This window comes from Grampus griseus (genome assembly GCF_964374135.1).
Source record: "Grampus griseus genome assembly, chromosome: 4".
NCBI classification, from domain to species: domain Eukaryota; kingdom Metazoa; phylum Chordata; class Mammalia; order Artiodactyla; family Delphinidae; genus Grampus; species Grampus griseus.
This window is the reverse complement of record NC_138997.1, coordinates 25,283,464-25,308,621: the sequence shown is the minus strand read 5'-3', so window position 1 is coordinate 25,308,621 and position 25,158 is coordinate 25,283,464. Positions and strand designations below refer to the sequence as shown.

The 25,158-nt window shown below is 35.0% G+C and overlaps 1 protein-coding gene across 1 annotated transcript in view; it reads left to right on the top strand.

The window, feature by feature from the left end:
- SLC10A7 (solute carrier family 10 member 7) overlaps nucleotides 1-25,158 on the top strand; it is a 250,841-nt gene that overhangs the window by 67,652 nt on the left and 158,031 nt on the right. The window contains exon 5 of the mRNA XM_082653781.1: nucleotides 6,605-6,643. Within this exon, the coding sequence (XP_082509907.1) occupies nucleotides 6,605-6,643 (39 nt within the window). The remainder of the gene's footprint in view (nucleotides 1-6,604; nucleotides 6,644-25,158) is intronic.

Here is a 25,158-nt window from a genome sequence, read left to right as displayed (position 1 = left end):
CTGGTGCTGTTCTAATCTGGCCCGTAGTGCCCTCTGTCATAGCAGATGTCTACCTTCTATTTCTTTTTCCAGGACAGGTTGGGGAGGGAGTTCTTCAGAGTACACGTGCAGCTTCCAACCCTCAACACAGCCCTTCATCCTCTCATTGCTGGAGTCTCTTCTCCCCGGAAGGCTGCTATGTAGGGTCTCTCACAATGAATCAAGTTTCATGGCAGTCCTCTGAGGCCCCTACCTGGCCCCTGGGATTGACGGAACCTTGCCCCATCACTGAACTGAAGTATACTTTGCCCAATGGCTTACCTCCGTCCTTGCCCTACCCTTGTGGCCTGTCCTAGGCAGCCTCCCCAGCTTTGCTGTTTCTAGTCGGGAAGCAAGTACCTGTCTCTGGTTCATTACACACCCTCCCTTTCCCCCCAGCACAGTTCTAGGGAATAGACCGTGATGGTTCCACGAGCGCTCACAGAGTGCACTCCACTCCTGTGGCAGCCTGGCGAGCACTTTCTCCCTCAGTAAACATCCATCCCCACTTTGGGAGGCATGGCAGACACATCAGCTTTCTTGCCTAGAGGAAGAAGAAAAAGTAAAAAAACCCACTACTACTAGAAATTTCCTTTTATCAATCTCCTCTAGAACATCTAGGCTTTTCTTATACAGGCTGCATGTGAAATGGTCCCTAGCTTAGTTTTCATGTCTTTTTATAAGCTCTGCATTGATATCTCTGGAATGTTACTTTAGACTAGTGGGATACTTGCCACACATTCTCCTTAGCTTGGAGCATTATTAGAAATTCCGAGACAACCATAAATGTTCCATTTTAGCATTTTAGTAAGCATTGCTGTATACATTGGCTGGGGAAACAGGTTATGCAACAGCGAACACGGAACACCACACAGGAAGTTTCATCAATTAATTTGTAACAGATCATTCACACTCAGTGTAAACAATGGATCTCATTTTTTTTTTAGTGGACTGATGAGGGAAAGAAAAAGAGGGGTGTTGGGCCAACATTATGAAAACTGTAGATATAGTGATATGAGGAGAGGACTTGGGTAGAGCCCAACAGTGTCATATATTTGGAGTGCAGTCATTTTATAAGGGGACCACATGTTTATGTAACTCCAGAGTATGGAACATGGTCAGTGCACAGCAGTTATGGAAGGTGAAGGTTTTGGGCTTACTGTCAGGTAGGACTTCATAACATTCAAGGGCATTCAGCAGTGGAAGCACTTGATTTCCTGAGTTAGAGAACACTCTGTCACCATGCTTTTCAGCGTTTTGTTTTTGTTTTAATTTACCTTTTTATTTCAAATAATTCCAAGTAAGTTATGAAGAAATTAATGTTATTGAACTTGCTCAATTTTCCAAAATAATTTAATAAAGACATGCTGTAATATATAATGAAACATTAGTAAAATACCATATTTCAAGTAAAACTGGGCTGATACTAAAAGCAATATATTATCTAAAAATGTACAATATAAAGGAAGCCAATCTACTCAGTATTAAAAAACCACCTCAATATGAACTTTTTTAGTTAGCATTGATCAAATTATCCCTCAAACATGATTACACCAAGGTATGTACTTTGCACATGGGATTCCTGAGTTAATAATGAAAACATTACTGTGTAGGACATTCAGTTAACATAAGAACTATTCATTCATTTATTCATTCATTCTTTTGTTCAGTAATATTCGTTGAGGGTTTACTACAAGTCAGGTGCTGTTCTAGGCAGTGAAGATACAATCTAGGCAGTGAAGATACAAATTAGACAAAATTCTTCTTGTGATGGAACATTCTAGAGGGGGAATGGATAATTAAGTTGTTTCTGGCAAAAGAGATAATAAATAAAATGCACTATTTAAAAATCAGAATGGATAAACAACAAGGTCCTACTGTATAGCACAGGGAACTATATTCAATATCCTCTGATAAACTATAATGGAAAAGAATGTGAAAAAGAATATATATATATATGTATAACTGAATCACTTTGCTCTACAGCAGAAATTAACACAACATTGTAAATCAACTATACTTCAATAAAATTAAAAAAATCTTTAAAAAACAAAAATCAATGGACTCTCTCAGGTGTGGCTTCTAGAAGACAGAGGAGAGGAAACTCATATCCTAAGACAGTCTGGTCACATAACCTGAGGGGTCCTCCCTTCAGAACAAATTGTCTTTGGTGGTTCACGTTTGAGCTCAGTACATGAAGTTTGTACACAGCCATGTTTGCTTTAATATAAAAATGAAAGTGCATTTTTGGATTATTTTCTAAACCAAATATTCACATGCTACAGATACTTGTGGAAGGTGTCCTCTCTTCATCCTGTGGCTTCTCATACCCCCAGCACACTGATGTATGTTCCAGAGGGTTCTCAACCTCCAGCTTGTCAGGCAGCCAGCAAGAGATATCACTAACGTGCAAAGTAGGGATTGAAATCTTAATTTTATTTAAAAATAAAATATGTATTCCATTTTTAACACAAAGGGATTTAAAATGCGAACAGTAAATGGCTCAACATCTTCCTGCCCAGATATAGAAATGCAACACGTTTAAAAAAGAAGACAAAAAAAAAAAAAAAAGACAAACAGGACAGACAGAAGAAAATGAAAAATAAAAATGACCCCCACTCAATTCCTTTCAAACAAATTTAATCATAGTTGAGGTTTTTTCTGTGATCCCTTTCAGAAAACAAGTGTTTTTTTATACTTGTCTGTGTATATATGTGTGTGTGTGTGTGTGTGTGTGTACACATTTACACAATAGGAATGTGATATTATGATTATAATAAGAAATATATATTTGGTCTTTGTCTCAATTCCTGGCACAGAGCTCCTAAAATGATTAGATTTCCTAAGTGAAGAGAGCTGGAAAAAGTGTCTTTTGTTATGCTAAGTAGATGACTTTTGGAAAGCCCGGAGCTAACCTGAGGATGGGGCTGGTTGCCAGGGGAACCAATCAGAGATTAGAAGGTTGGACCTCTGGGGAGGGGAGAGGGGCTAGAGATTGAGTTCAGTCACCAGTGGCCAATGTTGAAATCAATCATGCTATGTAATGGAGCCTCTATAGAAACCCAAAGGATGGGTTTGGAGAGCTTCTGGGTTGGTGAGCACTGGAGGTGATGAGAGAGGCATGCGATCAGAGGGCATGGCAGCTCCACAGCCTTGCCCCATACGTTGCCCTCTGCATCTCTTCCATCTGGCTGTTCCTGAGTTATAGCCTTTTATGATAAAGCAGTAATCTAGTGAGTAAGCTGAGTTCTGTGAGCTGCTCTAGCAAACTAATCAAACTGGAGGGGACTGGGTTGTGGAACCTCCGATGTATAGTCAGTTGGTCAGAAGCACAGGTGACAGCCTTGACTTTTGATTGACATCTGAAGTGGGGACAGCCTTGTGGTTCTGAACCCTTAACCTGGGGAATCTGATGCTATTTGAGGGTAGATAATGTCAGAAATGAGTTGAATTGTAGAAAACCCAACTGGTGGTGGGTGAATTTCATGGTGGTGTGGAGAAACACATACTGAAGGAATTACACACACTGTTCTGAAACTTGCTTTTTTTACTTAAAACATGTTAGCCTGCTTTAATATCAGTATATGCAGGTCATCTTTTTAATGGCTACAGAGTATTCCTTTGTAATTCTAGATTTTATTTAACTAACTCTATTGCTATATAGTGGTGGCAAATTTTAAAACATTTTTTATATTACATTAAGCGTATGTATATAACTATATAAGAATAGGGAGGTTAAGAGAAGGAAAATACGATGCCGTGAGAGAGATACTTATACTGGGTGAGAGACCAAAGTCTAAATGTCATTTCCACTGCTTGCTTGGCTGTGGTGCCAGGTGGCTGATCCAGTCTTCTTTGTCTGCCAATCCTTGGATTCTACCAAACACATAGAATAATGTAGTTGGAGAAGTAGACTTTGGACATTTCTGGGAATCCTACTTGCTTTAGAAATCCAATTAGCAAACATGGAGGTGCTCGGGAGCTTCATCAGCTTCCTTCCTTAGAAGACTTGAGTCTCTCGCGGGGCAGGGAGGCATGTAGATAGGTCATTCAATAGTGTGACAAGTGCCAGGGCAGAAGTATGCTCAGGATGTTGTGACAGCAGGTATGGGGACACTCAGGCCACCCAGAAGTATGGATGTGTGAGTGTTGAGGAGGTGACTGAAAGCTTCTTGGAAGGACGATGCTTAAGCTGAGTCACTGAGATAAATGGGAGTTCCCTGGCAGGCAGAAGGGCATTCCAGGCCAAGGCGCAAAGAGGTAAGAAACAGCATGATGAGTGTGGGGAATCACAAGTAGTTTAGTGCTGTCAGAATATAAATTTTGAGGCAATAAATGAGATGGACAGTGACCTGTTCATGGACGGCCTTGTAGTTCATGCTGAGGAGCTGGGAATTCCCCCTTAAGTCAAAAGATATGCTTGTCTTTGTATATCAATTAAAAGCTCTCTAAATATTTGTCATCACTTTTTGGAACTCTGGAAAACGTAATGGCTTCCTATGCTGCAACGGCAAAATTGAGCCAACTGTTAGCTTCATTATCTGTTGCTATTGAGCCCAGGATCCTTAGTTCGGTATCCGATTTCACATGGTTCTTCAGGGAACCCAGAACCTTAATCAGCCAAGTCACCAGTGGTTGCCAGAGCCCACTGCATGGTGAGTGATTTCAAATCCATCACCACTGTCAGGAAAATAGCTAAGAAGTTGGCCTGCAGCATCTTTGGATACCTAAGATATCTCATCACTGTCATCACCATCATTTTATAAAATGCAGGAACATAGCCAATCCACATAAAATATATTGCTTGGGTTTGGGTTAAAAGAGAACAGGATGGAATGGGAGTATAGCGATTTGATCTACTGAGTGGTAGTTAATACTTATTTTACTTTGACTTCTGAGTCTTTTTGTTTCTAATGTTCCATGTTTGTTTGTTTGTTTTTTTAAATGCTAGGCAAAACTATTAGTGGTCTAGTATAAGGCTGGTGAAAGGCACTGGAAAGAAACAAATCTGGAAGAGAGGAGCTCAAATGGGAATACCTCATTTCTTTATTAAAAAGAGAGAAACTCGTTCTAAGCACAAAATAGGGTCTAGAAATAAACATTGTTTGTGGCGAAGTACATTTTTATCAAAAGGAAGGCAGTGTTCCCTATTGATCTCCCCACAACTCATTTATTTATACAGTTTTACTTATTTTTCTCTGCACATAAAACTTTTCCCTGAATCATCCATAATCGGATACTAGGAAGATGTGTTAAATATGTTGCTACAGTTTACATTTGTCATCTGTGATGTTTTATTTAGCCGAATCTTTTTTTTTTTTCCTTCACAGCTCCCTGTACAACAAGAAATACCATATGCCATTGTCTCTGTCAGGAAGCAAAGGTTTCCCTGGTCTGTGCCTGTGCCTATGTTTATGCCACAGCAGAGCTGTGGTCCAGTGCCATCTTTTATTGATAAGGCCAGCAAAGGAGAAATCTAATGAAATTATCAAAGCTTTGAATTAATTATGAACTTGAATAGGAGAGCTAAGCTCTCTGGAGCCAAGGATCTCATTACCCATGCATTCTCATTGCATTCTCTTCTGGAGCAGAAGGCATTTTCAGCTACAGCTCTTAGCTTGGCTTTGGACTTTATTCAAACTTGCTAAACTGACATCCTCTTCTTACTACGATGTGGCTGCTAATGTCCATGATGATTAATTTAATTCTGCTCTGGATCCACAGGAGATGTCAATAGGTTTTCTCTGCCCCTCCTTCCACTTTTTATTATTTTTCTTTCTCTCTTTTTTTTCCATCCAATTGGATATTATATGAGTTTTTATCTTTTGGAGGTCATGTGAGAAGCTTTCAGAATTCAGGTGTAGCTTCATGGACCGTAGTGATTGAATTAAAGTTAAGAGCTATATTATATCTACTATGTATTCCCGGGATATTTAGGTAAGCTCAAAGTCAAGTATTTCTTCTTTGAATTTTGAACACCAAACAGAAGTTTTTCTTGCCTGTTTCTACGTTAGAATTAATCGTGTAGCAATAACTCCCATGGTCTTAACAGCATTGTTCATATTTCTGATGTGCGTTGTGTGGGAACTACAGATCTCACTTTGTGGGCGTAGCTCATAGGTCTTATGCTTCTTGATGGAGAGTATTTAATGTCTGCTTTACAATTCTGGTATTCCTTTTCCCAGTAATATGAATTTTCTTCCTTTCTTTTCTTTTTCTTTCTTTTTTTTTTTTTTTGGTGAACAAATCAACCTCTGATTGTTTTAAGTTTAATAGCAAAATCAATAACAACAATTTGCTGTTGGGGATGATTCTTCAGTACTGTCATATAGGTTCAAAGCATCTTATGGCAAGCCTTTTCTCCTTGCTTTTGAGACCCATTATTTATGAATTCCTAAGCTGTAGCTCATCTATCTTAGTAAACTACAGGCTACTGGCAATTTTTGTAAGCAGTGACTAACTTTGCTTTACAGAGTCAGTGTTTTAAGGTTTTGAATAGTGGGGGATGGGAGAATGATAGTCTTTGCTTTTCCTTTTCCTGTTTACTTTCAGTGAGTTTTTTTCCCCCCATTTATTCTCTCTATAGGCAGCTGCAATATTTAATTCGGCCTTTGGAAGTTTTTTGGTAAGTAAACATGGTTTAATTTATCTTTTATGACTTTTGTTGTGATGATTGTATGAAATATGTAGTGAAAATTGGACTTTTTTTTACTATTTGGTTAAATATAAAAGTTCTTGAATCCTGTCATATGCCATTATCCATACCCTAAAGAAAATTAATAAATAAAGGAAATATTCTCTTATAATATAATTTGGAGGCTTGGGTTTAATATTCCATTTAATGGATTCAAGGAATCAATTAAAACACTATGTGTCTCCTTATAGAGGTATGTCAATATATTGATCATTTAATGAGGTCTTTTAGATTATTATTATTTTGTGTCATGGGACTGAGGATTTTGAAAAAGGAAACATGACCCAGCTGGTCAGAAAGGGAATGCTAATTTACTTGTTGACATGTCATTTATTTTGTACATTTCACTTTTAAAGAAGCTACTGTCTTGGATACTTCTGAGAAATCTATGTGAAAAAAAATTTGAAATGAGGAAATAACTAACGAGTAATTTGCAAGAAAATACAATATTTTTTGACATGTGAACTATCAATTGTATATAAAAAGATTAAAAATAGTTCATCTTTCGTAAGTGGAACCAATATAATTATAAGGACAATACTATTTTAGCATTTTTTAATCATTATCTTTTAAACAGATGATATAAACAAAGACTTGGTTTGTGTTATGAAAGAATGAGAAAGAAACTGAGTTTTCTGTCAACTGAATATTTTATTTATACCTTCCCTAAAACTTTGCTAAATTGATGAAAACAAATTAGAATATTGTATTTTTAGATATATAACTCATTAACAGATACGTGGTTACAGTGATTTACAAAAAATTGAGAATGAAATCAGTGAGGTATATAAGCTGGTTCATGAGTCTAGGCAAAATATCAATTACTTCTGTTTAAAATGCTCTTTATGTCACTTATTATTGTATGTATTTAAATGTACTTGAAGCTTTAAAACATATTGTTACATAGTGTTAATTCTGTACAGTCCTATATAGCTTTTAATGTCCCAATGTTACAGAGCTTTTAATGATGTAGCTTCTGCAAAATACATGCTTAGATTCTATCTTATTTTTAAAGAAGCAGTAATATTATTCCCGATGGTGTATTACTATTATTGGGTTTTAGAAGAGAGGTAATAGAGTCCATTTAATGCAAATGATCTCTTGAGCTACTTATTTTAGACTCAGTGATATTTTCTTGTCATTATTTCACATATCCAAGTATTATTTTCTATATGTTGTCACAATTGACAAAATAATATCTGTAAGATACGTTCTTGCTGTAAGCCAGTTTTTTTACATGGTTTGGATTTGTATATATCCACTGTCGAAACGTGGTTACCTAAACTGGATCTCCTACTCTTTAAAATGTCTGGTGTAATTGAGAAAATAACTTTGAGGCAATTGTCTGAGTAACTAAAGCAAAATACAGTCCTTTAGTTGGAGGACAAGCTCACTAAGTACAGTTTGAGCTTTGCACTGACTGACTGTATGAACAATAAATGTATCATGTTATTTGTTCTACCAGGCCCAATTCTTTGATAAGATCCAGTGAAGTAAAACTTGTTCTAGGGATTCTTTCAGATTTTTGTTATGCCCTTTCACTTTTAAAACGTTATGCATTCTCACTCCTTAGTCTTTTGCTCTTTTTCCTCTCTTCACCTTTTTTTCTTACATTAATGAGTCAATCGAAAATATTTATTGATTTCCTGCACACAGAGGTGGTTTTCTAATAGCTGTAGAGGTGCAAAAAAATACAACATGGTCCCACTCTGCTGTGGAGATAACACATAGAAAAAGAAATACAATGTAAAAGCTAACAAATCAAACAAAAGATGTTACTAGGTGATGTATGATTATCAGATATGAACTCTGGGTTGAAAGGTCGGACAGAAACAATTTCGCTGTTGGGCCTTGAAGTGTGATAGGACTTAGCTAGTCAAGAAGAGAGGAGAGGAAAAAGGCATGAACAGTGGCAGAGAGGCAGAAGCGTCTTCCATTTTTCCCCCTTCCCCTTCCTTTCCCTCCTTTTTCTTTCCTAAAGCTGAAAATTACCAGAAGGGGTTGAGAATAAAAATTATGATTGGAGATGTTTTGCTCCAGTGTTGTAAGGGAAAGAACTCTATTCCTTTTTCTTCCCTCTTCACCATAGTTACAACAAACCTTGCATTATGAACTATGTGCAAGTCTGAACTAAATCAGTTAGAATTAGGCTCAGCTTATTTACCAGGAAAAAAAAAAATAGTGGCTTGGACAAAGGTAAATGTTTATTTCTCTATTATGTAAAATCTGGAAGGAGGCTGTCATGGGAGCTTCATGGTCTCATTGTGTACAGAGACAACCATCTTTCTCCTGCACCATCCACAGCACACAGCTGCCTTCATCAATGTTACCTTATGGTCCAAGTGGATAGCAAGGTCTTTACCTTGGGAAAGCACAAAAGAGCTCCCCTAAAAGCTAAGTCTGCTTTCTTTAAACAGCATTCCTGGAACTCCAACACCATACTTGCAGTAATATCTTATTGCAGAACTTAGTCATATCATCCTACCCAGCCACTGGAGAGGCTGGGACATGTGGCAAATTGGTAAGAGCTACAAACTGAATTTCTGTAACTAAGGAAGAAGAGAATGTATAAGAGGCAGCTAGTGCTTTGTGCAAAAGAGCAGTGTATAGCATTTGTCAAGGGTTTGAAGAAAGAGGTTAAGCTTAGTTGAATGATATGAGAAGGCTTCAGGGAGAAGTTGGTGCTTGAGTTGGGCTTGGGTAAAAGGACTTATTTTAGAGGAGGAAAATTCCAAACTATAACCTTCATGTTTTATTTTGTTATTCCTAAAGGGTGGTACTTGTTAAGAGTTTTTTTTTTTAAATTTTCTTTATAAATGAAAAATATTCACCTATCCTTAAAATTTAGGATTATTGGTAGTAGGATGGTTTCTAGAGTCAGACTGGGTTTAAATCCTTACTTGACTGAATACTATTCTAACAAAACCTTCCATATATATAAAATGGGGTAATGATAGTACCTAAACTATATAGTTGAGGTAAGGATTAAATGGGATAATCTATAAAAAATGCTTGAATGATGTAGTAGAAATAACTGGTCTAGGTTTTGTCCAAGTTCTACCATGAATTTTTTGTGCATGACCATGGACATTCATAAAATGAAGAAATTGGTTATCTGTGACTAAGCCCTATAATTCTAAGATACACTGATTCAATGCTTATTCTCTGGTTATGAGTGACCATTTCTTTTGTATTTAAAGCATAGAGTGTGAAAATGCTATTTATTTTGGATTACATTAAAACTTTGAATGAAGGCCTTTTACTGAAGAATTTTTGAAGAATGAACTATTTGGACATTCTTGTTGGTTTTCAGACATCTGGGTGTACCAAGTAAACTACTGTACATATTTATTAGCTAGTTTAATAATGTCCCAGGTCTAATTAAAACAGTGTTTTTAAGAACTAATTGTCACAGAAAACTTTTTTTAATGTAGCTAGGCTGATAATAACTAATGATAGATGAATTCAATTTACATAAATTTCAGGCCAAGAAAATATTTTAAAATTATGCCACAGAGGATTGCTTTAAGTTAAGAAGTTAATGTTATTATCTCCTCCTCTCATTTAAATTGTTTGGTTTATAATAATTGTGGAGCATAATAAGTGTTTTGAGATTTCCCTCGATGAAATTTTAATAAAATTTGATAGTCAACCACCCTGAATAACGAAAATGTTATCAAAATTTATATGTATATCTATTTTTTCTATGTAAAACCATGTATTTCAAGTTCAACCATTTCATATGTTGCTTCCTCATCAAATGAAAGAGTTTTTAAAAATAGATTTAGATATTGGCAACTTTTTGAAAAATTCCAATTGAAAAATCATTTCTTTAACTTAAAAAGATTCAACTATGTTGAAAAAAAATTGATCACATGATTTGTTAGACCCTGAGCATTTTTGGTTTGGAGGCTAAATTTCAGTGTTTCCATGTTCTCAAGAATTATACGTTAAAGTTTAAAAGGAAAAAGTAGAATTTTTTCTTTTTAGATTCCTTAGCCTATTTTATTATTTTTGGTAGCTCCTAATCTTAAAGGGAAACCCTAGTGAGTGACAAAGTCGATCTGTCAAATTGAGTTTCGAATAACTATGTTATACAGCATTATAGTAATTCATGGCAACATAAATGTAAGGAGTTCTGAAACAGTAGCAAAGAATTCTAAGCAAAGTTAAATCATTTTTGTGAATTGATAACACCTAGTCTAAAAAAGATCTTTAAGAGTCACTGTTTACTTTCTAAATCTCATCATTTAAAGTATCAAGAAATGGGTTTATTCTACATAATTCTCCTTTAAAATAGTCATTTCCAGAACCAGCAGAAGCTATTCTAAGATGAATAATTTTATTTCTTTTTATGCCAGACCAAGGGTTAAAAGAAACTCCTTACCTTGAGCTGAAGAACTAGCCAGCACATATTTTTCTTCCCTTACCTGTTCTGTCTTCCTTCTTTGCTTTGGCTGATCCTCCATTACTACCCATCTTTGTAGAAAGATTTAATAGTTAACTGATGCTGAAAGAAAACAATTGCTGAAATAAAAGAAGTCTCAAACACAAATGCCATGTTTTAATAACTTGGGATATATGTTTATCACTTTATTCTTCCTTTCTTGTAAATACAAAAATGTGCTCAGCCATACTCAGAACGGTTAGAGAGGAAGCACATTAACTTTGTAACTTGTTTGATTGCTGTGCAACACTGCTTTTTAAAAATCAGATCAAGAGGGCTTCCCTGGTGGCGCAGTGGTTGGGAGTCCACCTGCCGATGCAGGGGACGCGGGTTCGTGCCCCGGTCCGGGAAGATCCCACATGCCGCGGAGCGGCTGGGCCCGTGAGCCATGGCCGCTGAGCCTGCGCGGCCGGAGCCTGTGCTCCGCAACGGGAGAGGCCACAGGAGTGAGAGGCCCGCGTACCGCCAAAAAAAAAAAAAAAAAAATCAGATCAAGAATCTCAAATATTAACGAAGAAGGTTAAGGGTGGTACCATACAAGGCTTAATTGTTAATTTGGATTTCCTTTCATCTAAATCTAGGATGTCAGTTTTTAATTCAGTTTGTTTACGGAATACTCATTTTGTGCAATACTGAAAACTATGCCAATTTTTTTCCTTAATTTGTTTAAAATCTTAACCAACCTGTATTATTCAGTTGAGATCTTTGTTTCCCCTCAAAAGTTCATGACTTGTTTAAAATACAGGTTTTTATTTTCATTAAGTTTAAACACCAGAACAAACAACTGAATTTTTGAGCAATATTCAGTACTATCTTACAGGATGTCATTTCTTACATTTATCCTTTTATTGCTAAGGACTCAATAAAACCAGGATTCTAAATATCATCCTGGGCTTTAAAGTAACTTATGAACTATGTTTGGACAAGAGGAAGCGAGTTTCTACATTTATAAAGCAGAATCCATCATCATTCTATGCCTTTCATTTGTTCGCCTCTTTGGGCAAATGGACACCATGAAAGCTGGATTGCTGAGAACAGACTACTTCCTCTTTAAAAAATGCCATTGGGTCAATTAGCAGTATGGCACAAAATAGGAAAATAGCATATAAAATTAACACACATATACTCAGAGTCAATTAGATTCAAGGCACTTTTCCAGATACTGAAGCAAATGCACAATACATAAATATGTGAAAAAAATAAGTAACAGTAAAAGAATTAAGAGGACAGGAATTGCCTTGAAGGCAGTGTCTTCCAAATTTCAGGCACCTTTATGACTTTTGCCATGTCAACATATTATTTGTATTATTAAGTTAAATAAAACTCACTTTTAAAATTTAACTTTATTTTAAAGTGAAACTCTACATCAGCACATCAAATAAAAACCAATCTTGTCATGAAGAGAAGGTAACTGAAGTTAAATCAAATAGGAAAAAGCTATCATTGATTTGTACTCTGCTGCCTACACAAGGCTCTGAGTCCATGCCTACCCTCCTTTTGATAAGAAGTGGAATTAGCATCAGTACCTAACCAAGAACTGTCTCTTTCTGCAATCTGAAGGATTGAAAAAGATTTTTTGTAAAGAGAGTAAGTTTTATTACAAATTCTCTGTCTCTGTGTCGTTTGCTTTGACTTCCACTTTGGGCTTCACGTTCTTAGACTCTGGGAAGCACTGTCCTCTAGGGTCATTTCTCAAATCATTTCAGCAAAGAGGTGAATTAAAACCATTTTGGGAGGTCAAATGAGGAAACCCCCAGAATCAGGGACTCTGGCAACATGAATATATTCGTGTTTCTTTCATTAGAATATTTTCTACCTAACGCTTGTCCAGAAAAGCAGTATGCATGTGTGCCAAACATGTTTGTAGACGTAAAAGTATGTAATATCGCTTTAGTAAGGAAAACCCCGTGATAGTTGCATTTGGATTCATTTCTCAGACAAATTCTTATCTGAAGTACAGTCACCGTAAATAAAAAAATGGTCTTCGTTACTTCATAAAAATGTATAGAATCCTTACCTACTCCATTATAGCAGCATAATGCTCTGTGCCGTCTGACAGGACTTGTGTAGCAAGTAAATGCATTAGTCACAGTGACCATTTTTCTTGCAAATTTGTGACATAGATTTAATTATAGGAATGACCGGCAACTTACAAATCTAATTTTGGTGGAGGCTGAGGCAACTTTTTTTTTATTTTAATAGTGATGGATTTTTTTAAAAGCAATGATTTCATTACCATTTAAAGAAATCTACTGGTGTAGAACTAGTCAATTGACTGAAATTATTTTATTACCCTTTAACATATGCCACGTACTTTCATTTTTATTTTTATTAATTTTTAAAATGTCATCATTACCAAACTGGAAAAGTACTTGCTCCTATACCGATTTAGGTAAAAATAAATAAATATAAATTTGGGGGGCGGGGCACAGGATATTTGTAAAGGGCCTCCTAAGAAACACAATCCTAGTAGTTGGTTAAAAGCAAGACTATTTCCTTAATTTGAATCCAACCTAACTACAAATTGCTTAGTCTATGGCCTTTAGTAGGAGATACCCACTAACTGCTAAATGATGATAATGTGTTAGATAGTTCCCGTTTCTCCAAACTAAAAATTTACCATGATTAACCCAGTTATTAAGCTAATATTTGGGGGATCTGGGGATAATAGTGTGGTGAGCCAAACAATTAAGTTTCATGTCTTCATCTGCATTAGTGATTCTTAAGGTGAGAATATCAAGTCCCATGGCGGGGGGAAGGGAGGAGGTAATCATTTTCATTCTCAATATACCTCATTGATTCAGACCGAACTGCCATTCCAAAATATATCTGGGCATGGGAAAGAAGCAGAAGGGCATCTGAGCATGCATAAACTGTTTAAACTTGTGGATTCTATCAACCAGAAAGAACCTTCCCTTTAATTACTGGTCTTTAGGAAGAAAGCAAAGTTAGACATCTAAACTCCATTGCAGACGCAGGTTTTCAAGTAAACACTTAGCACTTCTAAAAAACAATGGTCTGTGTTATTGGAAATGGCAGACTGTAGTTTGAAATTAAGAAATCAAACTTTTTTTTTTAGCTCAATTCATTGTGTGTCATTGTTTCCCCTTATATCAATTTTATTAATTAAACATTTATGGACTTCCTGCTAGGAAGTAGCCTACTATGTGCTAGGCTCTGGGCTAGGTTTTAGAGCTAACTAAATTTTACATATATATATATATATATATATATATATATATATATATATATATGTATGTATATGAGGTCTTGGCTTCAAGGCATATAAAATTCCTGGATTTTAAATGTCATTTTTCACAGTGTGATTACCCAGGCAACCTGATTCTTAATTACCCCTAAATGATGATTTGCTCTCACAGAGTTTGAGGACCACTTATTCTGACTATATAACTTCAAATAAAGCAGAAGATTAGCATCTCCAATTATTAAAATAAAACTCTTTCATTTTTATTGAAATTCCAAAGAAAACTGAATTTTAAGTTTATGTGTCTGCCAATATAGATGTTTTTAAAAAGCAGCTTATCAGATACTAGATTCAGTTTGTAAGTATATCAAAAGCTGACTTAGAAAAGTACCTTACGGTATATAACTTATTCTGTGGGAACATTGTGTTAAAAATTAACTTTTTTAAAGCTATTTTAATTGTAGTATAGTCAGTCCTCTGTATCCTCAGGTTCCACATCCAAGAATTCAACCAGCTGAGCTCAAAAATATTCAGGGAAAAAAAAAAAAAGATTCCAGGAAGTTCCAAAAAGGAAAACTTGAACTTGCTGCAACTATTTACATAGCATTGACCTTGTATCAGGTATTATATGTAATCTAGAGATGATTTAAAGTATATGGGAGGATGTGCATAGGTTATATGCAAATACTACATTATTTTATATAAGGGACTTGAGTGTCTGTGGAGTTTAGCATCTGTGGGGTTCCTAGAACCAATTCCCTGCAGATACTGAGGGACACCTGCATATGTTTAATATCATATGAAATCACCAAATTGTTTTCCAAAGTGGTTGTACCTTTTAACATTTCTATCAGGAATGTTTGAGGAATCTAGTTGCTCCATATCCTGGCCAGCCCTAGATTTTAGCAGTACCTTTTATTTTAGCCATTCTAATAGATGTTTAGCGATACATCATCATAGCTTTAACTTCTAGTTCCCTAATGGCGAATGATGTTGGACATCTTTTTTTGTGCTTATTTGCCACCTGTGTATCTTCTTGGGGGTGTCTGTTCAAATCTCTTGTCTATTTTTTAATGGGGTTGTTTTCTTATAATTGGATTGTGAATTTCTAAATATGTGTGAACACCAGTCATTTATCAGATATGTATTTTGCAAGTGTTTTCTCCCAGTCTGTGGCTTGTCTTCTCATTTTCTTAATGGTGTCTTTTGAAGAGCAGAAGTTTTAAATTTTGATTAAATCCATTTTTTTTTCTTTTATGGCTCTTGGTTTTTGTGTCCTCTAAGAAATTCTTGTTTAATCCAAAATCACAAAATTCTTTATGTTTTCTTCTAGATGTTTTATAGTTTTTGTTTTTATATTTAAGTCTGTGATCCATTTTGAATTAATGTTTGTACATGATGCCTTATATGAGTTGGGATTCATTATTTTGCATATAGTTGTAGAAGTTTAAAGTTTTTATGTCTGTCAAATGTATCCATCTTTCCCTTTATGGATTTTTCCATAGTCTTTATACTGATAAAGCCTTTCCCTAATCACAGTATCAGATAAAATTTCACATATATTTTCTTTTAGCTTTATAGACAAAATGCATACATAGTGTATGCTTAAAAGTAAAGCCTGTCATACAGGAGTTAACAAATACAAATAACAGTTTGAAAGTACTTCACCTGATTAAGGTATCATTGGTTAAAGAAGTCAATTTCTGTTGCTGCTGTGGCCCTACTGTTGTTTTTTGTTTTCTTTTCATGTAAGTCCATCTTTGTAGTGATACTGTCATATCTACATAGTGACATATATGCTTGTCCCTGAAAATAATTAGATCAGTATTCAAGACTGTTAAAAATGGTTTCTCTATCTTAGGATATTACCCATGACATTAATATAATTACCTAAGATAAAATTATTCATTTGAAGTATAAAATGGAGATGTACATAGAATAGTGATTGAAAATTATAGAAACCTCCTTTTGATCTCTATCAATTTAATTTGCAAATATTCACACAAACTAACAGTAAAATGTTTCTACTTGGAGGATTGTTGAGTAAGGTGAATAGCTCTCTTAGTTGCAGAGTTTCAAATAATAGAGGACTTTTAAAAGATAAAATATGATTTAAAAAACCCTGATCAATTTGATTTTAAATTTTATAATTGAACAAACTGTACTGGTCAGGGGAAAGAAAATTTTCATGATGAGAACATGGTATCTTGGAAATTAAAGTCAAAGCATCACAGCTCTCCAGGCTCATGAGATGAACACTGATTCATATTTTACATGTCCATTGATGGTTGTACTCCGAGTATGCAGTTTGTACATTTTCTTTCTGTTTTGACAGAACCAAATACATGTTTACTTTTCTGAGTAGCTTTTTCTGTGATGTTTCTAATAAGTAGAGTAATTAGATTAAAAATTTCCACTGTGTTTATAGTTTTACTGTAACAGTGCTTGGTCTAGTGGTCAGTATTTGTGGTTTAGTTTTTCATTATTCAGGCAACTCTCTTAAAAGTAGTTATTTTCTAAAGTGTTCCTACGTTTTCACTTGAAAGCTTATGATATTCTTTTTATCCACTTATTTAGGAAGGATAATGTTTATTAACATTATTGTGCTTTTGGTTATTCTCAAGAACCAAAGTGGTGCGTCCTATATTCTTTCTCACCATCCTATTGTTATTGTAAGATAAACTATCTTCACATATTACTTTTATATGTTACTCCTATGCCTCAATGCCTTCAGTGGCTCTTTATTGCCCACCACCCAGTTGGCCATTCTGGAGTCTTCTCAGTGCAACCCCATCCCCTCTCTCTCCGGCATCCTTCTTACATTCACATTTTAACTGTTGGTTTACTCTTTCCTCCCTTTCCTCCAGCACTTGGGACTCCCACCTCTTTGCTTATACTATTCCCATCCTTTCCATATCCTATCCATCTCTCAAAAGCCTGTATGCCCCTTCAAGCAAGTTCTCCAGCTTTTCTTTTATGGTTATTTAGCTCTTGGGATGAGTTTCCATCTAGATTGCAACTGCTTGATATAGTTAGCTTAAAATTCTGATCTTGTCTCCCACCTCTGGCTCCTCCTGTGATCCTGGTCTTATTATTTTATTCTAAAATACTTAGCTTCTAACATTATATATTTATTATTTTTATTGTCTGTCTCTCCTTATTCCAATAAATGCTCCATGAAGGTGGGTATTTTTCTTCTGGGTGGTTTGGTTCACTGCACTATGCACAGCACATGTAGTATCTGGCACATGGTCAGCACACAAAAAATATTTGTTAAATGAAGAAGTAGGTTCAGTGAATGTTATTTTAACCTGTCTTCTTCATGTATCTAAGGTTGTAAAATATCTTATGTATAATGTGCACTTAAAATGCATGCTAATTAGATGTTAAATTAGTTTGACAAAAATCCCAATATTACTTTAATTGGTTATCCACCAAATTCTTCTTACTTATGTTAAAGTGATTTTAAATCATAAACTTTTAGTTTCAATAAAACATATGCTATAAAAAAAGACAAAAAGAAATGCTATAGCCATAGAAATTCGTATTGTTTTATATTCACGGTATTGATTTGGAATGAGGATGCAAACTCATTCCCACATCTAAATTTGATATTGGGTGATTTGTAAGATTTTCTTATAATAACTCCCTGTGAGTAGATTAGGGCAGATCATCTCTATGTAATAGATTACCAACCCATATGCTATTATGATTCAAATAATTTATCTTAAATATCAGAAAGTTTTCCATGAAAAATTGCTACAAGTTTGATTACTACATATATATCTATAAAGAGCTGGATATTTGTAGATAAGGGGCTATAATAAGTGAGTTCATTTTAAAGAATTGTTGCACTGTTGGTATTCAGGAAAAGGATTATATTGTTAAAGTTTAACCTTTCACAACTTGTGAAATATATAATTAAATTGACAAATGAGAGCCAAATTTCTAGACAATGCTGAAAAAGAAATTGTACAGTATCCTAGAGAAGAAGTAAAAATGAAAGTAAGTCTGAAAAATAGAAGAACCAATTCAATGGTGTATAAAAACGAGGTCAAATCCATGACTGAGAGGCATTAGAAGTACTTAGGAAATAGAAATGACCAAAAAAAGAAAAAGAAAGAAAGAAAGAAAAGCCAAGGTGATAATGAGGAGGCAGATAGCTTGAACTTGCAATATGATATGACAGCAAATGAAAGCTAATGCAGTTCCTTCTTTAGAAGCATCATGTTACAGCCGTCTGCACTTGAGTTTGGTAGGTTCATGATTCAGAATATTGCTTTGATGTTGGTCTTATTATCTTGTCAGAGGTTAAAATTTGTTAAGTGAGATATAGAAAATAATGAAGATGTGACTTTAGTTAACACAGCTTTGGAGAGTGAGAAATACCTCTATATAATGGAGTAAAGAAGAGAGAATTTTAAGATACTAAAGGAAGAGACGTATAGTTAATCAGACATGATTTTTTTCACGGAAGAGTTGGTTGCATTTTCTTATGATAACCTAAAAAATACCTTTGTGCCATTTATATTTGTTATAGCAGCCTAATAAGGCATTCAGAATTCCTGATCAGTAACTGCTGAGGTATACAAATTTGGAGCAGGACAGCTTTTCAATATTTTTCAATAACTAAAGCAATAGGAAAGGTTATTTCTTCTTTACTGCCCCCCACCACAGAAAGTAGATTTACATGTTACTTTTTTTTTTCTTCATTTACTTCTACTTCTTTAAACTAAAGAGGAAAAAATGAGTAGAAATAATGGAAAATATTAGAGAAATGTATGTGGAGGCTTCCTGCCTTTTGCCCTTTAATTCATAGATATTTTCCCTCAAAGATGGTTGAATCCTGATTCTGTATCATTAAATGTCTCTATAGACTTTTGGATCCATATCTCATGTAGTTTCAAGCTAAACAACTGTTGAAGTCAAAAGGTTAAATTTCCAACTCTTAAACAAAATTGAATAAGAACTCCCACCAGTGCAGACAAGTGGTCTTAAAAAAAGCCTTAAATGTGTAAGAGTAGAAAATATCTACATTAGGAAGAATGCTTCCTCTTAGAGTGCTTTTTTTTTTTTGTATGAAGCTTCAAGATATATTTGAAAAGTAGCATCAAGATCTCCCTAGGGAGTAATCTCAACAATCTTTAGTCTTGAAACGAATCTTCCATTATGTCTGGCTTTTTTCCCCAAATTCTATCAACCTGATGCCACAATCACTAAGGGTTTTCTAGTGACAAAAATATCATAAACTAATGGAAATCTAAAGTAGCATTGTGCATCGCTGTCTTAGATTTCCTAGATGTTGTTAGCCTTTCATTTCTATATGGGAACTATATGTAGTGAGTCACCTAACATATATGTTTTGATATGTGTTATAAAAATACAAACAAACTAGAAGGGGAAGTTTTTCTCCTTTAAGAAGTTGGGTGCCATATAGTCTTAAAGGAAGTTTTTCTTTCTCTGCTGGAAATCACTCTTGTTGCTTCAAAGATCTGAGACCTCTTTTCTTGGGTTAAGCCTTTTTTTGGCATGATGTCACCCTTAAGCAGAATCATTTCCAGTAACCTTATTGTTTTTTTCTTTGTCTATTTGAATCATCCACTTTTAAGATACTGAGCTCCTCATTGCCAGAGCTCTAAGGGACACATACTTTGTAAATTTACTGTAGTCCTGTTTCAGAAACTGATTTTGTGTCTCCAGCTCACAGGGATGGACTCACATTAATCATACTCATAGATAATGATATTTCAAGCAGATTGCCAATTTATTAATTGAGAGTGGGAAAGATAATTATGAGAAGCTCTTAGACACTTGGGTTGATGCCTTCTCTCCTCATGGCTAAATTCACATGAGAAGGTATTTTAATAAGAATTTTACTTAAAAAAAAAAAAGGGAAGTTTACTTGGTGGGACTGGAATTAGAGGAAGGAGAGATAGGGAGATAATTCCCAGGTTTGATTCTATCAGGCTGTTGTAAGTGAATGTGTCTGGCTCCACAATGAGGGTTATGTTGCCCTTGGAAACAGGTCCATCATTTGGATCAGGGATCTTCTTTCCTAGATGGTGCTTAGGTAGGTGTTCTTAAAAATTACTTCAAGGTACTTTCACTGCCTTCATTGCTGACTAGTTTCCCTTTTTATAGACTTACCATACCTTAAAGTGAAATCTTGCTGACATTGAAACGATTCTAATGTTTTAAAGTGATTTTGCATGTCTTTGCTGTAAAGGCATTTCCTTTATTTCCAAGTTCAAAGAGGGAAGAAATACAAATATAAAATCCCATTTTGTATCATCTATGGTTAAACTGACCGATAAGGTAGCTACAAGCTACATGCGGCTATTTAAAATTTAATTAGTTAAAATTAGACAAAATTAAACATTCAGTTCCCCAGTCACACATTTCAGGGATTCAGTAACCACAGTGACTGCTGGTTACTGTAATGAACAGTGCAGGATGCTGAACATTTTCATCGTTGCAGAAAGTTCTGTTGGACAACACCGAAGAGATGTTTAATTGACAAGATAGTTTGCATTATCTATTTTAATATAATTTGGTGTCTGATATCTTTATATGTCTTCATTTTGTATATGTATTTCAGATATAGTCCAACTTACTATTCCGATCTTCTTTAGTGAATTTGAAGTCGATCAACAGGGATTTTGTTGTTGTTAAGATAATTGTTGGTTATGTATCCAGCACTTAACTACTCTGCTTATTAACAAGTGCTCATGAATTTCATTTGCAATTCTCCTACAGTTACTGAGAGGACTGTTTACTTTGGAGTATTGGAAAAAACTCCAGTGCACAGCCAAAACATTTTTAAATGGTTATATTATAATTTTCATAATTTTGACTTGTAATGGTAGATTTCTTTCTTTTTCCAACACTTTGCTATTTTGATAAATTAATAAAGCTCATTCAGAAATGCTGACAGTGCCAGGAAAATAAATGCGTAAGAGATATCCTTTGGAAAATAGTACAATGTTGTAGCTAGAGGGGCCTGAAAGTCAATCCATTTTCAAAGTCTGAATATGATTTTATTTTTAATTTGTGTGCCTTCCTCTGCATTTAACAACTGTTCTCATGGGATTCTTAGAATTTTTTAAAATCTGCTTTACTCTTGTACATTTGAAAGATCATACTCAATAAGACTGGTCTTTCTTACCTGGTAGTTTAATGGGGTCAGTGATTTTCGAACATTTGGATTTCTTGATCAGTAAAATTTCAAAAGAAATTTTTGGGAGTGCCCAGTGTCTTTAATTCTTTATTTTGCCAAATAAGAACTACCATTTATTATCATTTTCAATCCATGGAAGAATGGACTTTTTTTTTTTTTTTTTTTGCGATACGCGGGCCTCTCACTGTTGTGGCCTCTCCCGTTGCGGAGCACAGGCTCCGGACGCGCAGGCTCAGCGGCCATGGCTCACGGACGCAGCCGCTGCGCGGCATGTGGGATCTTCCCGGACCGGGGCATGAACCCTCGTCCCCTGCATCGGCAGACGGACTTTCAACCGCTGCGCCACCAGGGAAGCCCCAAGAATGGACATTTAAACATAAAACCTGAAAGGATGTATTTCAGACATCCTTGAATAAATTTAGCTTTATGATAGTCATACTACATTCTTCTTATTTTTCCCATTTATTCTTTTAGAGCTTCTGACTAGTCACAAGCCTAAGCTCTTCGCTGTAAATTACCAACCTTTGCTGGTTTTCTTCTTCTTTTTTTTTTTTTTTTTGATATTTTTACCACCTCTATTTGGTATATTGAATTATAATTTTGATATAGATTCTATGCTATTTGTTAGGCAAAGACTGTCTCTATTCAAGGAAATCCTATAATATAATCAGGCCAGTCAGAACATTTAATAAGTGGTAGTAATTTATCAAAAAGTTATTTAAGTCTCAACCATGGCAACTATTAACCAGATTTTCATTTGTCTGAGCTATACTCTAAGTTTGTCCAAGTTATAGTCTCTAGGGAGTAGGAAGAAATAGATATCTCTTCCAGAACTGGAGGGAGATGAAAACAAAGGAATTAAGACAAAGTAAATTCTTAAGTAGACCTAATAATTCATTTTCAGAGAAAAGTCTATTTGGGGAATATTTGGATAATACAGCTCACTTTTTAGGAACTTAGAATTTTAGAAAAAAATATGTAGTTTGGAAAATATTTTTTAAGGTAACATGTAATTCATATATATATAATTTTTACCAGTGGAATTTTTATGTGCTTGGTGGACTTGTGAAAGAACTTATTGGAGAGTATGTATATACACTCAAATAAATATTTTTTCATCCATATTCTTATACACAATTGTTCTTATCATTAGAAAAGGTCACTTGTTATTGAGTACTTTAGAGGTAATGGATTCAGTGTAGCTTCTGGGAGGCCAAGATGTCTCTGGGCACAGATCCTGCTCTCAGAGGGCTTACACTGTAGTAATCAAATACATACAAAAGTACATGTAAGAGAATAGCTACAGTATGCGCGACTGGGAATATTTCCCAGCAGAGATGGTATGAGAAGAAGCCTTGCAGAATAAATAGAATTTGGGAATGTAGTGATGCTCATTCCAGACTAAGGCTAAGGGGATCTTACTGTTACTGATTCTCTTGCAGAAGTCTACCTAGTAAGCTTAAGTTTTTGATGAGTTATAATGTTAGTGTCTTGTAGACAAAAATCTGGTATAATACAAAATAATAATCCAACAGGGATGAGTAATACATAGAAGGAGGCCTGGTCTAATATTTGTCATAGCTGAATTTCTGCAAGAAAGGTATAATTGACATGAAAAGCCTGCAAATTCATTTATTAGACATTCTAGTTACACTTTTACACATGGTTTAACTGTCGTAATATTCTTTTTAGGTAAATATAAGACAGTAGTCTCTATATATAGAAAATGAAAATGGTCTCTACATGTAGAATATTAATCTTTGCTTGCTTTGAAAATACTTTTTCTTTTAAAAAAGTTAAATAAATAAAGACCTCATTTACTTTCATCAATATTATTGACATCTTAGTAGAACCCTATAAAACTTGGGCTATAGTATGGTCTCTATGTTGTATAAAATAAATATAAAATACATGAATTAAAGAAAAAGACTGATGTTTCATAGAACTTATGAAATATCACACATGATTGGGAGACAGTTATACCGTGTAGGAGAAATTTTTCTTTTTGTTCCTCTTCTCTTTTTTTTTTATATAACTATATCTTTTATATACCTGTTCCTTTTCCAGAGATTTTCTTATATCTCTATTTGCAAAGATAAATTAGATCTTGGTCTTAGTTTGACTTAGTATTCTGAACTCTTTTCAATACCAAAAGCTATTGATTAATGATATGCTGTATACATATCCATGAATTCAGTTGAGTTACATTCAGTTGGGTGATGAAGAAAAGTATAAGACACAATTTCTGTTTAAGAGACTTAGTGTAATGGAGGAAATGAAACAGGCATAAGTAAAATGCTGGGAGAAAAACAAGAAAAAATATAATCAAGTGCTTAAATGTGTGGTACCATCAATTCAGAAAGGGAGAGCAAGACAGGGTAAAGTGATCAGGAAAGGATTCCTGGAGGATGTTCAATGTAAGATCTTTAAAATCGAGAACAAGCAGAGAAGGTCAACCTGAGAGTGGATATGGCCCAGCAAGGGCAGGGACCGTGCTATTTATGCTCATTGCTCTATCTCTATATGTAGATGTAATGGCAAATATAGTGCCTGGTACATAGTAGATGATCAATATGTAATGAATAAATAAATGAATGGGTAGATAAAACACAGTGAAAAGAGAGGTATTTATGGGACTAAGCCAATTCTTGTTGGTGACTTGTAGAAATTATGTGAGATAGGTTAATGAAGAGCCTTGAATCGGAAGCAAATCTGGAACTTGATACCAGGTGAGGCATTATTGAGGTGTCTTCTAAGAGTATATCATGCCAAAAGTGGTATCTTAAGATAAGTGGCCTGGCAGCGGTGTGTTTGTTGGTGAGTTTGTATGTGAAAGCCGAACGTACACCATTCTGAGTGTAGACAAACAGTGATGAACGCCCTGGCGAGAGCCTTTAAATTTTCTTACAAAGAAATAATCACAAGCACAAAAGAAAAAGGAAAAACTTTCTTAGCCATTTATTAAATTATTTAGACAAGCTAATATTAACCTAGTGCCTACTGTATGAAGGTCCTGACATAGGAGTCTCACTACGAAGCTTTGAATCAAGGATACTTACCTCCTAGCACTGTTAAAAAGATTCAGTTAGATTGAGTCCCTGAGATGCTTAGCAGAATGTCTGGCACATGAGCAAGAATTATAAGTGGTAGTGGCTATTACTATTATCCAGCTTACTTTAGAAACCCTGACTGTCCTCATCCCTATGGCCAAAACCCTCTCTATAATCCTGTATTTAGACTTTTTATCTAGTCCCTAGAAACAGTATTTTCCTAAACCTCTGGACCCTTAAAAACAACAACATTTTTTAGTTAGAAACTCTGAAACTTATACAAAGTAGATGAGATAATATTAATGAATGTTGTGTACACATCTCTCAGCTTCAGTGATTGTTAACTCAGCCCACTCTTGTTTCCTCTACACTTGCATCCACTTTTCTTCTCTCAGGTATTATTTTGAAGCAAACGCCACACGTCTTCTCATTTCAACATGAATTTAATAGGTAAGGGCTCTCTTTATTAAACATAACTATGATGCTGTTTTCCCACTTACAGACTTTTACTGGTCCAGTTTTTCATGAAAGAGTTTGGGATATCTTTATGGTAGAAAGGGGCCAGGA